The 15,515-nt window shown below is 44.7% G+C and overlaps 1 protein-coding gene across 1 annotated transcript in view; it reads left to right on the forward strand.

The window, feature by feature from the left end:
- Window positions 1-14,328, forward strand: part of tmem150aa (transmembrane protein 150Aa) — a 31,443-nt gene extending 17,115 nt beyond the window's left edge. The window contains exons 2-8 of the mRNA XM_084024165.1: window positions 1,837-2,111; window positions 5,010-5,057; window positions 5,174-5,260; window positions 5,557-5,624; window positions 10,082-10,209; window positions 10,300-10,477; window positions 11,115-14,328. Of these exons, the coding sequence (XP_083880291.1) occupies window positions 2,047-2,111; window positions 5,010-5,057; window positions 5,174-5,260; window positions 5,557-5,624; window positions 10,082-10,209; window positions 10,300-10,477; window positions 11,115-11,416 (876 nt within the window). The 5' untranslated portion in view covers window positions 1,837-2,046 and the 3' untranslated portion in view covers window positions 11,417-14,328. The remainder of the gene's footprint in view (window positions 1-1,836; window positions 2,112-5,009; window positions 5,058-5,173; window positions 5,261-5,556; window positions 5,625-10,081; window positions 10,210-10,299; window positions 10,478-11,114) is intronic.
- Window positions 14,329-15,515: the final 1,187 nt, after the last annotated feature.

The raw sequence follows: 15,515 nt of genomic DNA on the forward strand, positions 1-15,515 counted from the left end.
ACCCCCCCTTCCCCACAATTACCTGCGGAGAGCTTCACTTGCTCCTGTAAGCAAATGTGGTTCCAAGAGTGGCAGTGGCTTGAGTACAATGCTGGATGCGACAGTGTGTGTGGGTGTGCAGGTCAGGCGTCAACACCAGGTTGATAAGAGAAACTCTTTTTGAAAGACAAAGGGTTTTCAAATTGGAAAAAAAGCAACGGAGAAAATGAAAGAGCATGAAAGGTCTCACACTCATTCAGATGCGACACAAAAGATTGGCTGCACTGAAAAAATCTCCAATTGATGCGCTGCTATCCGAAGCCACCGCAAAAGAACAGAGAACCGGCCGTCAGGTGCTGGAGCTCATTTTCAGCTGCATAGGATTCTTGGGGCGCCAGGGACTCCCACTGAGAGGGGCAGCAAATCGAGATGGTGTGTTGTGGCAGCTGATGGCTGAAAGAGTGCGGACCTGGCTGTGCAACACAATGACACAGGAGAGGCTGACACGTGTCCATAATAAATGTTCACTGTGACATGTTGGATGCCATTGATGTTCCTGCTCTGATGAGAGTCTTCATTAGAAGGACAACTGAAAGAAGGTCCACTTTTGTCAATGTATGAGTGGACCTCCTTGCAGTTGTCCTTCTAATAAAGACTCTTTTCTGTTCAATGCAGTTATTTTTTCTTTATTTAGTTGTATCAATGTCGCCTCACTGTTAAACCAGATAAGTTGACTTTTGAAGTTTGTGTTTTGAATTCCGGAGACAGAAGTAAAGAATTGTTTCTTTGAGATTTCTCTTAATGACTCTAATCGTTTGTCTCATAATATCATCGTATCATAATAAAGTACCCAATATTACACATTTCTGTCTTTTTGTTATTCCACGTATTTACACATCTGTGACTGTAATTATATGAATAATTTTTACGCCCGTCCCTGGGCGTTTAAAAATAAAACGGAATCTGGAAAAAATTCAAACGGATTTCATAAGGCAATGTTCACACTTAAGAACCTAGAATCAGAATCTTTACCTTTTTTACCTTTTGTTTAGTTTTTTAAAACATTACTCAAACCAATTGAATCATTTATCATTTCAGTAGTTTTAGATTATTAATCGATGCAGCTTTAAATTAGATTCTTACAAGATGGTCTTCATTACAAAGTGGATTCAAATTGACATCACACACAGTGGTTTTTAGACTTTTTCCTTGTAGGTTTGATGGACAGGGCTGTAAACATTCCGTCATCTTTTCGGTAATTTAAATGTTTTTAAATTATGAGATATTTTCTAGCCATATTTAAATCCAATACACTTCTTGTCAAGCAAAGTGGATCATATTGAGCTGCTCGGGCTACTGTCACTTTTCTTTTTTTACATTCATTACTTCTTTTGAGTTTTTTAAATGAAGCTTCAAATGTGTGTTAATACTTCGGCAGCCTACAGTTTGTGACGGAAGTCAAAATGATGTTTTGAAAAGGTTAAATGCCAACAAATCTGGAATAAAGCAGGATATTTCATTACCTTAAAATATGTTGTGAATTTCAATGACAACGGCAACTGCAGCGCACACTGTACTGAACGGCAAGACCTTATGGAACAGGATTGTAGATGATGCATTTATAAGCACATGGAGACACAGCAGCGTCTGTGCAGCTACTGTTCATGTCAACACAGCAGCAGTTCTTCTTTTTTGTAGACTCATCAGACTCATCAGACCCTGAAAGCACTCTCTCCGTTGAGAGGAAATGCAGCATGAGCTCCCTCTGCAGCTGTGGTGCAGATGCACCGGCACCACGCTGTGACCTGTGGTGATGCACTCCACTGAACGTGTATTTTTATTTCTCTCTTCTTTCAGGTTGCTGCTGGCTGCAGGGCATCGTGGAGCAGAAGAATTGTGCCATTCCCCCCTTTTTCCTCTCATGCCCCCCTTTGTATGTTTCCCTGTGTGTTAGTGACCCTGCATCCCCACCCACCCTTCACCTGACCCTCCTGTCGTGTCCTCACTCCAGCCCGAAGCCCCCCTCTCACCCCATGCTTGGGACAAAGACAACTCACTGCCAGCCCAATGACTGCCTGGATCGTCCTGCCTGTCAGCCTGTCTGCCTTCTCCATCACAGGAATATGGATAGTGTGAGTTACAGCAGAACTTGACTTTGTAACATGCTGTCACATTAAAACGTGGTCACGTACAGATGCAACAAATACTCATTTGTTGCGATGTGCAACTGGGCATCACAGTATAAATTTACATGATCAAGACGTAAAGATGGAAGTGGCCAAAAGAAAATGTAATAGAAGAAAAATATTATACTGTGAAATCCACAATCCGCTTACCGGTAATATGTAAGTGTATTCACATGCTTAAATGAGTATCCTTTCCAATTTCTTCTTTAAAGGAGAAATCCGGTCATTTTTTACTCCATTTTCGTTGTCCCCAGGGTCATCCCGACTTATTAAAAGCAAAAAACCCGACGAAAATTGACGTTGCCTAGCCCGAGATCTGTACCTGCCTGGCAGCCTTCCAGACTCGCTCCAATGCTAACCCATTGGGGCAAGTTTTATCTGCTTTCCTGGGCCTCAGAAAATAATTCCAAGACCTATACACAACACAGGTTGGGTCCGTACGAGACACCGCAGAAACGAAAACGTTCTCCTCGTAGTTTTGATTTTGTAATCCATAAGAAACGATCGAGCAGTGCAGTCGTCATGTCCATAATAAATCCATAAAGCTGTTATGTCCATATGTATGACTATGTTACAACATAGCAACGATAGCTTACAGCTAGTAACGTGCCGGGCGCTCGTCCATCCCACTCACCGCAGAAACGAAAACGTTTTCCTCGTAGTTTTTGTATCCATAAAGAAACGATCGAGCAGTGCATGTCCGTAATAAATCCATGAAGCTGTTATGTCCATATGTATGACTGTGTTACAACATAGCAACGACTACTTACAGCTAAACAGCAGCTGGGAGCCAAAACAATGCAAGTCTCGCGCAAGTTCCCGTCTCGAGATCGAGCAAGAGCTTCCAAAGCTAGCTAGCTACTACTTGCCATTCTCACTGTTTTTCGACTCCAGGTGTACTCAAAGTGACCCTCGCGCGACTGTCCAAGATTTGTCACTGTACTGGCTTGAAAACAGCTCCAGAGTGAGGACGTCGGGAGACGGCAGACGGAAACTTGCGCGAGACTTGCATTGTTTTGGCTACGGGCTGCTGTTTAGCTGTAAGCAATGGTGGCTATGTTGTAACATAGTGGAACGGGTGTGTTCCAACTATCAGGGGATCACACTCCTCAGCCTCCCTGGGACAGTCTATTCCAGGGTACTGGAGAGGAGAATTCGGCCGATAGTCGAACCTCGGATTCAGGAGGAACAATGCGGTTTTCGTCCTGGCCGTTGAACACTGGACCAGCTCTATACCCTCCGCAGGGTGCTCGAGGGTTCATGGGAGTTTGCCCAACCAGTCCACATGTGTTTTGTGGACCTGGAGAAGGCATTCGACCGTGTCCCTCGTGGCATTCTGTGGGAGGTACTTCGGGAGTACGGGGTCGGGGGCCCTCTGCTAAGGGCTGTTCGGTCCCTGTACGACCGGAGAAGGAGCTTGGTTTGCATTGCCGGCAGTAAGTCAGACCTGTTCCAGGTGCATGTTGGACTCTGGCAGGGCTGCCCTTTGTCACCGGTTCTGTTCATTATTTTTATGGACAGGATTTCTAGGGGCAGCCGTGGGCTGGAGGGGATCTGGTTCGGGAGCCACTGGATTTCATCCCTGCTCTTTGCGGACGATGTGGTCCTGTTGGCTCCTTCGAGCCAGGACCTCCAGCATGTCCTGGGGTGGTTTGCAGCCGATTGTGAAGCTGCCGGGATGAGGATTAGCACCTCCAAATCTGAGGCCATGGTTCTCGACCGGAAAAAGGTGGCTTGCTCTAAGTATCTTGGGGTCTTGTTCACAAGTGAGGGAAGGATGGAACGTGAGATTGACAGGCGGATCGGTGCAGCGGCTGCAGTAATGCGGTCGTTGTATCGGTCCGTCGTGGTGAAGAGAGAGCTGAGCCGAAAGGCTCTTCCATTTACTTCCATTTTCTCTCTTCCATTTACCGGTCAATCTACGTTCCTACCCTCACCTATGGTCATGAACTTTGGGTCGTGACCGAAAGAATAAGATCCCGGGTTACAAGCGGCCGAAATGAGCTTCCTCCGCAGGGTGGCGGGGCACTCCCTTAGAGATAGGGTGAGGAGCTCCGTCACACGGGAGGAGCTCGCAGTAGAGGCGCTGCTCCTCCACATCGAGAGGAGCCAGTTTAGGTGGCTCGGGCATCTGTATCGGATGCCCCCTGGACGCCTCCCTCGGGAGGTGTTCCAGGCATGCCCCACCGGGAGGAGACCCAGGACACGCTGGAGTGACTATGTCACCCGGCTGGCCTGGGAACGCCTTTGGGTCCTCCCGGAGGAGCTAGGGGAAGTGTCCTGGGAGAGAGAAGTCTGGGCGTCCCTGCTCAGGCAGCTGCCCCCGTGACCCGGTCCCGGATAAGCGGAAGATAATGGATGGATGACGACTGCACTGCTCAATCGTTTCTTTATGGATTACAAAATCAAAACTACGAGGAAAACGTTTTCGTTTCTGCGGTGACTGGGAGGGACAAGCGTCGCTCGGCTATCTACTGCTAATGTCTACGGGGTGATTTGAGGTGAGTAACTCCATGCAAAAACACACATATTTATGTTGTTTCGATACACTATTTGAGCTAAACAGCTAAAGTGCTGTCGTGTCTCGTACGGACCCAACCTGTGTTGTATAGGTCTTGGAATTATTTTCTGAGGCCCAGGAAAGCAGATAAAACTTGCCCCAATGGGTTAGCATTGGAGCGAGTCTGGAAGGCTGCCAGGCAGGTACAGATCTTGGGCTAGGCAACGTCAATGTTTGTCGGGTTTTTTGCTTTTAATAAGTCGGGATGACCCTGGGCACAACGAAAATGGGGTCAAAAATGACCGGATTTCTCCTTTAATGTATGTGTGTTCCTTGCCCCACAGGTATGCCATGGCTGTGATGAATCACCATGTCTGTCCTGTGGAGAACTGGTGAGTGATGTTCTTCTGATTGGAGGATGGTGCGCAAGATTTTGACATTAGATTTATTTATCAAATAGTCTGATCCCACAGCTACCAGTGATCTGAACTAATTGTCGCTGCTCCAGGTCTTACAATGTAACATGCACAGAGGAGCTGCCCCGACCAGGCTTCCCCAAGACATGCTGCACCATCCAGGAAATCCCCCTCATCAGGTCTGCTGTTCTATCTCTCCTCTCTTTAAGCACAATACAAATGCAATTTTGTGTCCGTGAAGGCCTTGAGACATGAATTGGCATCTTGTTATGTTTCATTAACCCATAAACTGCAAATAAGTCTCTAGCAACAGGCAAATACAAAATAACTGTTGTAAAAAGGTTTATATATAGTTTATATTTCAGTTGTACATCTAGATGTGATTTCTGAGCAAGTAGGTTTATATTAGATGTGTAATGCTGACAGGTGGTAAGAGGCTGTGGCTTTTTAATAATTGTGTCTCCATGTGCTACAGTAAATGTGGCTCCTTCCCTCCTGAAAGCTGCCTGTTCAGCTTGATCGGCAACGTTGGGGCCTTCATGGGTAAGGCTTCGTTTCAAACTGAATTTAAAACCATACATACACATACAAAGTTAAAGCGTTCTCTCTTTAGATAATTTGTATGACATTTTTGGAAATGTGGCTTTTTGCCAAGGGTTGGATGAGTAGAATGAATGCACTCATATCTGGACTCTAAATATAGAGCTACTGCCAGTTTAGGATTAACTTAGTTAAGTTTAAATACTACAGCTAGCCTGGCTCTGTTGTTCCTGCTGGTGCCTCTAAAGCTCACTTTTAAATAAAGATGTGGTTTTATCGAGGTTATATGTGCTGGACACTGCCAGGGGCAAAGAAATAGTCCAGCACTCTTCTCTGACTTCAGGTAAGAGACATCTCTGTGAGGTTGCCAGGCAACAAGTAGAGAGGAAGTCACTGTGTCTGGAGAAAAATTGTATCAGCACATAATTCCCTTTTGTTGTTTTTATTCTTTAGTTTTTGCCCAGATTAGACAAATGGTATATAATGTAGTAATAAGTCAAAGTGAATGATTTATTCTGTCATTATCACTTTATTTTAAGTTCTAACATCTTTGACGCTTGTCACCCTACAACCTGGTCTCTTTAGTCCAACTTGTCTCTCACAGTCACCGTGTAGTGAGCTTTGCAGGTGCTGGGAGACAGACACCCTGTTCCCGTCTCTGTGCCAAGCTCTTCTTGTGTATTGTAGAGAGAAGTATCCATCTTCTCATCTCACTCTCAGCAAGACAAACAATACGCATCTTCTTTACAAGGGTGTATTACAAAGCATACAATGAAAAGGTTTTGTGATTTAACTATAACTGTTATTTGTTTCCATTTTTCTGCTGTAATGGAGTAACATGGGCCTGTAATAACGATATGGAATAATATGGAATAATGTAGAAATGTTTGATGTTGACATTATGTGTGTTTATATTAATCCTCCATGGTGCCTACAGATGCTATCCACTAGCCTCCAAGAGATACAGAAGTGCTTGAAATAGCCCGTGCTCTCTAATCAATAATGAATGCGGCCTTCCTTCCACTTCCCCCTCTGTCCTCTCCCCTGCATGTGCCCTCCATGGCCTTCCACTTTTCTCCTCCCCCTTTCCTGTGTTATCAACACTCTCATCTGCCGCCTTTAATTCTTCTCTCCCATTGTTTTCACTGTCAATTCATTATTCACAGCAATCTTTGTTCTCATATGTATTTACATTTTTTCCATCTTCCATCTTATTTGTATTTCTACATTTAATTTCTGTCTAATCTCAGCACCCTTCTGTCTCACGCCTAGCTGCATTAGTTCTGACCTTTGACTGTAGTTGAGCTGTATGTTAGGGTTTTACTGCCTTGGTGGTAGTGCAGCAACAGACGGCAAGCTGCAGGCTCATAGTTGTTCAACAGTAAATGTCAGATGTCAATAGCTAGGATCAATAAAAATTTCTGATTTCCCCACTGCAAGAACACAGGAAATATAACAGTTTGTTTTCCATTTCTATGCCTACAATAATGGAATAAACCAGTAATGTTGTTATAATTTTCCACCCACTCACGGAGGCTTTTACAATGTCATTTTGACTTACAATGGGCCATAACCGAAGAATACATATTAATATATTGTAATTATGATAATTTCACACAAATGTCTAATACAATGACATTATGAAGTAATGACATTTTGGACAGATGTGGATGTAAACTGCAGTTGATGATGTACTATGGTATGACATTTTTATGGCATACTAAACCAAGACATTTTTATATCTTTTACAACAAAATATGCTCGGATTGTTTTATGATGTACTTTACCATGCCTTTTATGACAGTTATTACACACTATTCTAGGACTTTTTTATGACATGCTATGTCTTTTATGACTCGACGACTATGATGATTTGTGACATAATGACTATGACAGAAATGTTTCAGACACTTCACATTTTCCACATTTTGTTATGTTGCAGCCTTATGCTAAAGTCATTTAAGCATTTTTTTTTATTTGTTCTCCTCATCAATCTACACTCAATACACCATACAGACAAAGAGGAAACAGAATTGTTGGCAGTTTTTGCAAATTAATAAAAAAAGGAAAAACTGAAATATCGCAATGACATGAGTATTCAGACCCTTTGCTATGACAATCGAACTGGAGCTCAGGTGCCTTCCATTTCTCTTGATCATCTTTGAGATGTTTCTCCACCTTGATTGAAGTCCACCTGTGGTAAAGTGACTTGATTGGACATGACTTGGAAGGGCACACACCTGTCTAAATAAGGTCGCACAGCTGACAAGAAATATCAGAGCAACAACCAAGCCAGGAGGTGGAAGGAACTCGGAGATGGGATTGTGTCGAGGCAAAGAAGGCTACAAAAACATGTATGCTGCATTGAGGGTCCCCAAGAGCCGCTGGGCTCTTTATAACTCTTAAATGGAAGAAGTTTGGAACAACCAGGCCTATTCCTAGAGCTGGCCCCCAGCAGTAATCAGGGGAGAAGGGCCTGAAGGAGCTGACCAAGAAAAATGGTCACCCTGGCTCCAGAGATCAGATGTGAAGGACAACCATGACTGCAACACTCCACGATCTTCTAAGCGTCAAGTCTGGAGGAAACCATCCGTCCTTTGTCTACCGCTTATTCTGTATTCAGGGTTGTGGGGGGGGGGTGTTAACGCTAATCACCTGGCCAAGCATCCCAAAGGTGAAGCATGGTGGCAGCATCATGCTGTGGGTGTGTTGCTGCAGCAGGGACTAAATGAAAACCTGAAGGCGAGTCCACACCGGAAGAACTGCCCAACTCGCGTCGGTAAATGAAGTCGGGCTACTTAATATGGCCGACTCGAACAACGACATGGGCGGTTCACACCTACGGAATTACAGCCGACGTCATACGTTCCGCGCTTGCGCGAGATGTAATGTCTCCAAAACAACAGGCGGCATTAATCTGTATTGTGGGCCAAAAAACACAATCTTCGATTCCACTGTTTATCTGGTATGTTTACCATCGTCACTTCCGGGCTTCACTGATTCGCTAGTCAAGCTGCTAGCCTCCACCAATCAGAATGGTAAAAGAATGACCGACTCGAATGGCGGATTATACATTTGAATCGGCTGAAATGAACGCCGACGTGGGCCAATTCGAGCGACCACACCAAGTAGACTCATGTCACGGACGCCGACTCTCTCAAAGACGCCGATTTTCGGTCCGGTGTGAACTCGGCTTGATTCAGAGCAGGCAGCAGACCTCAAACCGGACCGAAGGTTCACTTTATAACAGACCCTCAGCACACAGCCATGACAACGCAGGAGTGACTCAGTTAAACCTCCTGGAGTGGCCCAGCCAGGGCCCTGACGTGAACCCAATGGAACATCTCTGGAAACCATCCCCAACCTGACAGCTTGAGAAGATTAGCAGAGAAGAATGGCATAAATTCCCCAGATCCAGCTGTGCAGACCTGCAAGAACACTGGATGCTGTCATCGCTGCCAAAGGAGCTCCAACTGCGTACTGAGTAAAGACTCTGTATACTTGTGTCAATATGTCAGTTTTCTTTTTTTAATACATTTGCCAAAATGTTCTAAAATAATATTTCCCCTTTGTCATTCTGGTGTATTTCACGTAGACAACATATGAAGAAGTTGAAGGGTCTGAATACTTTCTGAATGCGTAACCTACTATACAATTTGTTGTGACATATTTTATGACATTGTAGGTGAAGCCTTAGACCAGTAGGTACACTTGAAATGTTGACTTCCAAAAATGCAGGAGAAATCCAAAACAAATAAATAGTCCCAAAATGAAACTAACTACAAGGCTCCACTCCCCGCTTGTCCTGACTTAACACAAGTTCACACTTCACCTATCAAACACTCACATTAAAGGTGCATGAAACAAAAATACATCCGTCCACTGTAAAGTACCACAAATATACTATTAAGGATCATTTTTGCTGTCCACAAATATTGAAATTACCCAAACATGTACTTATAATAACTATTATGACATACTACAGCATGTCATAATACTTACTATACTATCATAATTCTGATTTATTTTTTATGACCATACTATACTATCATAATTCTGATTTATTTTTTATGACCAACTACTGACTTCTGTCTTTTTGTGACATACCTAACTAGGATTTTTACCCATCCATACATACATATGACCATATGTCCATTTTTCCCATTCTCATGAATGTGATATCTCAATAACACTCGAAGGGAATTTCTTCAAATATGGTACAGATGTCCACCTGACTGAAGGATGGACTAATTACTATTAGGTGGTCAAAGGCCACTGTGACCATAACTCATGAATATTCTAATTGTAACAATTCCACACAAATGTCTGCTAGGATAAAAAGATGAATTGATGACATTTTGGACGGACGTGGATGTGATGTGTGACTAGCTGGTTGGCAGAGGCATACATGCAGTAGTACTAGTGACTGTTGTGTGACCCTTCCCCTGTGTGTCATGCAGTGGTGATGGTGTGCCTTCTGCGCTACGCCCAGGTCATCGAGCACAGCCACCAGTGTTGGGTCAACACCAGTGCTCTGGTGTCCGGCTGCACCAACGCTGTGGGTCTGGTCATGGTGGGAAACTTCCAGGTACGTATCAACTATCCTGTTTACATTTGTGGTGTTGAGCTGGGTTTTGGCCCTCACGGAGCCGTCTGACTGTACGCTTGTGTTTGTCAGGTTGATCACGCCAAATCTCTACACTACGTGGGTGCTGGTGTGGCGTTTCCAGCGGGGCTGCTGTTTGTGTGCCTGCAGTGTGTGCTCACGTACCGGGTGGCGGTGACTTCCCTCGACTACTGGATGGCCCATTTCAGAGTGGCTCTGGCACTGGGAGCCATGGTCTCGCTTGTCCTCAGTATCCTTGTCTCAGGAGTGGGACGTCCCCCTCACTGTGGAGACACAGGTGTTATCTGCTGGGTGTTGCATCTTGTTCTTGATCTGAGCCATCATTAACGTTACTGCTTATAACCTGCTTAAACATGTTCTTCACATGAGAAATGTGTCAAAATGAAAGAATGTTGTTTGAGGTTTGATGTGTAAAGGTCTTTTGTTTTACTCCTCCCTGATACAGGCCACTGTTGGTTAACAACGTCATGGCCACACCTTGCCATCCTGAGATGGCCAATTAAAACATCTGGTTTCCTTCTTCTTTTTCACTCCGCTAACTTAAAAATGTGTCTTTCAGCTGACAGCGTGTCCATTATAACATCTGTCTGGGCTCCCTGTAATCTCCCCTTCCTGCCCTCAAAGGTGATGCTGATGGCTTCACTTTCTGTCTTCCCTGTCTGCCTCTCTTCCCTGTCTGTTTTTCCTCCACCGCTCATCATTGTTGTTCCCGTCTGCCTTCTCTTATGTTTCCTGCCGGGGATGACACCATTGAGGTTCTTGTGTATGATCTGATGAATAGTCTATGTTAATATGCAGCATTCGCTAATCTGATGGACCTGCATGTAGCAGAGATGTTTGTCCTCCTTAACTCGCCCTCCTCCCAGGCGGCATCTTCTTCATCCACGAGAGCTTCATCCTGCAGCATGCTGCAGCCATCTGTGAGTGGGTCTTCACAGTGGACATCCTGGTCTTCTACGGCACCTTCACCTATGAGTTTGGCACCGTCACCAGCGAGACCATGATGGCAGGCCTGCAGCAGAGTCTCCACCACGGCTCAGGGGTTATCATGGGCCCCAGGGCCCGGGGCTCGACACTGGGTGGGGCGACTAAGGGCCTCAAGTCCCCCGGGGGAAGCAGCACATCCACACATCTCAACTGTACGCCGGAGAGCATAGCCATGTTGTAGCTCTGCATCGCTGCCCAAAGGTCTGACATGTCACTGCAGAGGTGCATCATGGGCCTCCACAGGAACGCCAGCCAACAGAGGTAGCACGTGGAGGAAGAACCGACACCAGGTTATCCCATCTGTAATGCTCTACGTTCTTTTGTTACTTTTCAATGTTGGTGCACATCACTACAGTCGAGTGTCATGTAGTGATGTTGGAAGGAGGTTGAACACGTGGAGTTCGTTTGAGTACTAGAACCATGAATGTTTTGAAAATGGCTGTTCCGGGCAGTTCTTCACTGGTTGTTTTCCTGAACAGCCCTTTCTGCTGTCTTTGTTCGACCTGTACATCACTGGTGTGCTCACACAGATGTTCCCCCTCGCCCAGCAATCCTTCATGAACTCCCCGATGCGTCGCGTGGCCCACCTGTTCTGGCCTTTTGCTTATCTCTGCACGGCACACTTTCTGAATGAGAGAATAACGATTTATGTTTGAGTTTTGAATTTGTGTATTAGTACAAAATATTGAATGTTTGCTAAGTGAATAGTTAAGTTATGTATGTTTTACAGGCTATCAGCATATGGCCTTTCAAATCAATCAAGCAGTAACGAGCTGTCAAATCGGCCAAAAATCTTTCATTTCACTCAACAGTTTTATTGGTTGCACAGATGAATTTGAATGCAAATTGTGATGGTATTTTTAAATGATTTGACAAAGTCTGTTTATGTGTGTGTTGAGCCACTATCATTCCTGAGATCATAATCCATGTCATTGGCATGCTCCGCTGCAGCACCGTGTGCATCTCAATCACTGGGAGCTCTCTGAATCCTCTCTCCCTGGCATTCTGGTGCTGGCCCACGTTTTGCATGATCTGATGATTTCTTTGTACCATTTACATTTCATGCTACCTTTTGCTTTCATTAACTGTCATGTCTGGTGCAAGAATTGCCATCAATTGTCTGATAATTTCCACTCCGCTGGAGTGAATAATGCCTTTTCAGTGAGTAGAAGTTGAGCATGGGGCTCTTTTTTGTTTTTTTAAAGTGACACTAAGACAATTACAATGACCTACAGCTCATAGTAAAACAAGTGGATGTGTAAAGGTAAACAAATGTAACACATTTACAGAATAACAGAGATCTGAATCCAGGCTGGACCCTTGGAAGCCCTGGAACAGGTTTTCTGTTCAATGTGAAGTGATGTCAAGCCTTCTCAGTCGAGTCCACAGGAGTTAGCTGAGAGGTGAATATGATGCTTGTGCCATAAACCTCATGGCATCCCAGTGGTGTCAAAGCAGTGTTACAACCGGACCGTACCAAACGGGTTGTTGAAGAGAATGTGTGTGGTATATTAGGGTGTGTATTGTTTCCTGTTGCCACTTTCTCTTGAAGTTGAGCTGAAATGCCTTTTTTTAAAACCCTTTTAGATCACATCCCTGGTCATATTGTTCACCAACATAATAATATATGCCCAAACAAATAACAAAAAAAACATTTCTTCATATTTTTATATCAAAATCCAATGATTTTTCTGCCTCGAAAAACAAAATATGACGTGCTTACATCAGCTAGTAGAAACCAATAATATCATGGCATCCATTCATCAATCAGCGACTTTTAGCAGCACAGAGTGAGAGAATGTTGTGCGGTAATCTTTTCAATTATCAAATCAAATTCAACATCCCTCCTTTCTCTCCTGTTTCATTCCTACGTCACCAAACAGAAGCTCGGCACTCCTGAAGGAACGTTTCAGCTCCACTTTAAAGTGATATTTACACCAGACTGCCACGATCTTCCACTGTTCAAACTGAAGATGAGTAATGCCACCCATGTAAGGCTGTGTCTCAGTGAGTGAGTGATCTTCCTGAGCTGTTTGAGGAGTATGTTTCCTAACACAGTATTCCGCCCTGCGTAGTGTTGATACATTTGAACTGTCTAACCACTGGATGCCAGCAATACACGTTTCTAAAAGGTCACCTCACCTACCTCTTTTATCTTCTGTGGGTTTGATGGTCTGAGGCAGAAGCTGCTTTCATCATGTTGTCCATCTAAGAATGATTTGAGGTCTAGAAAGTTTTTAATGTGATGGCGGCTCAGCAATTCACAGCTCGATCCACAAAGACAAACAAATGTTAACGACTGTCATGTGATGGGATCTGCTGTTATACGAGCTGCGTAATCATGTGTCGGGTAAAGTTTCTCAATTTGGGTTTTTTTTGTGCAAATTATTTAACTTCTCATTTTTTGGGAATGCAGGAATTCTGTCTTGTTCTGCAAATCTTGCCAAAAACGACTGGAATCCACTGGAGTTGTGATCGGTTGTATCTGTTTCAGCAGTAGGTGTATGGATTGGTGTGAGTGCACTGTTTTAGCCTTATCCCTCGTAATGTGCCAGGGGAACATCTTCAGATTTATTCTTTTTTATCTTGTGTTCGGCTGTAGCTTATTTCACCAAACTGTAACTAAGTCACATGAAGTGACTTCTAATGGCAGCTTGTATGAGCCCTCACATCAGGGTTGGGTTTCTTCTATAACAGCATCGACTCCATAATGCCATCTTCCACAGGCCAAAAGTTAAAGGTGGATTTGACCACTTTTGTCGTTTTCTGTCATAATGTACACTGCAGTAAGCTGTCATACGGTAACTTTGTTGGTGGGATAATCCGATATTCCAAAAGGCTGCTAGACCTGTCCTTTTCTTCATTCTTGCAACAGCAACACAGAAACCACATCTATACATTTTCTATATGTCAAATGTTCTCAATTTGGAAAAATATGTAAAAGAATGGTAATGGAGTCAGAGAAATCCTCAATAGTCAAAACAGATTATTTTCTTTTCTTTTTTATAAATTCTGTAAATATGATTTGTCTATCATTTAGGTACTTTCATTTGACAGAGATTTATATTCAAATATGAAATAAAAATGATAAATTATTAAGAGTTTTTGCATTGGTTGTTCTTGAAACCAAAAATTGCCTTACCGTGGTGGAGAGGTTGTGTGTCTTTATGACCCTGAGGGCTGTGTTGTCTGGAGCTTTGTGCTCCTGGTAGGGTTTCCCATGGCAAATTGGTCTCACGTGAGGGGCCAGACTAAGAATGGTTGGTTCAAAAGACCCCATGAAAAATCGAGGAAGAAGAGTGACCCGGCCCGGAGGAAGCCCGGGGCCCCCTTCTGGAGCCAGGCCCAGAGGGAGGGCCTTTCAGCGAGCGCCTGGTGGCCGGGCTTGCCACAGAGCCCAGCCGGGCACAGCCCGAAGAAGCCGCTCCTCAGCCATCCTGTGGGCTCACCACCAAGAAAAATACCAAAATATCACAGTATGACGTACAGCGGTGCTAATGCAGCAATGAAATCACATGATTGTGATTTAACAGTGTTGCCATGGTGACTGACTGGCAGGCAGCAGAAGCTAGCATGGGGCTCCAGTAGGGGACTCCATAGTTCTGCTGGGAGACTTCAACGCACGTGGGCAACGATAGAGATACCTGTAGCAGCGTGATTGGGAGGAACCCCTGATCTAAATCCGAGTGGTCGTTTGTTATTGGACTTCTGTGCTAGTCATGGACTGTCCATAACAAACACAATGTTCGAACATAAGGATGCTCATAAGTGTACGTGGTACCAGAGCACCCTAGGCCGAAGGTTGATGATCGATTTTGTGATCGTTTCGTCTGATCGGAGGACACGTTTTAGACACTCGGGTGAAGAGAGGGGCGGAGCTGTCGACTGATCACTACCTGTGGTGAGTTGGGTCAGATGGTGGGGGAAACCTTTGGACAGACCTTGTAAGCCCAAACGAGTAGTGCGGGTGAACAGGGAACAGCTGGAGGGGCCCCCTGTCCGAGAGATTTTCAACTCACACCTCCGGCGGAGCTTTTCTGGCATCCCAGTGGAGGTTGGGGGCATTGAACCTGAGTGGGCGATGTACAAAGCCTCCATTGCCGAAGCTGCACCGGTGGTCAGGGAAGCCGTCCGACTGAAGGAGTTATTCCGGGATATGTTATCTCGGAAGACTCCGGAGACGGTTGCAAGGTACCGACAGGCCCGAAAGGGAGGCAAAGCAGCGGGTGTGGGAGGAGTTCAGAGTAGCCATGGAGAAGAACTTTCGGTCGGCACCAAGG

Source organism: Eutrigla gurnardus, assembly GCF_963514095.1.
Source record: "Eutrigla gurnardus genome assembly, chromosome: 13".
In the NCBI taxonomy this organism is placed as follows: Eukaryota; Metazoa; Chordata; class Actinopteri; order Perciformes; family Triglidae; genus Eutrigla; species Eutrigla gurnardus.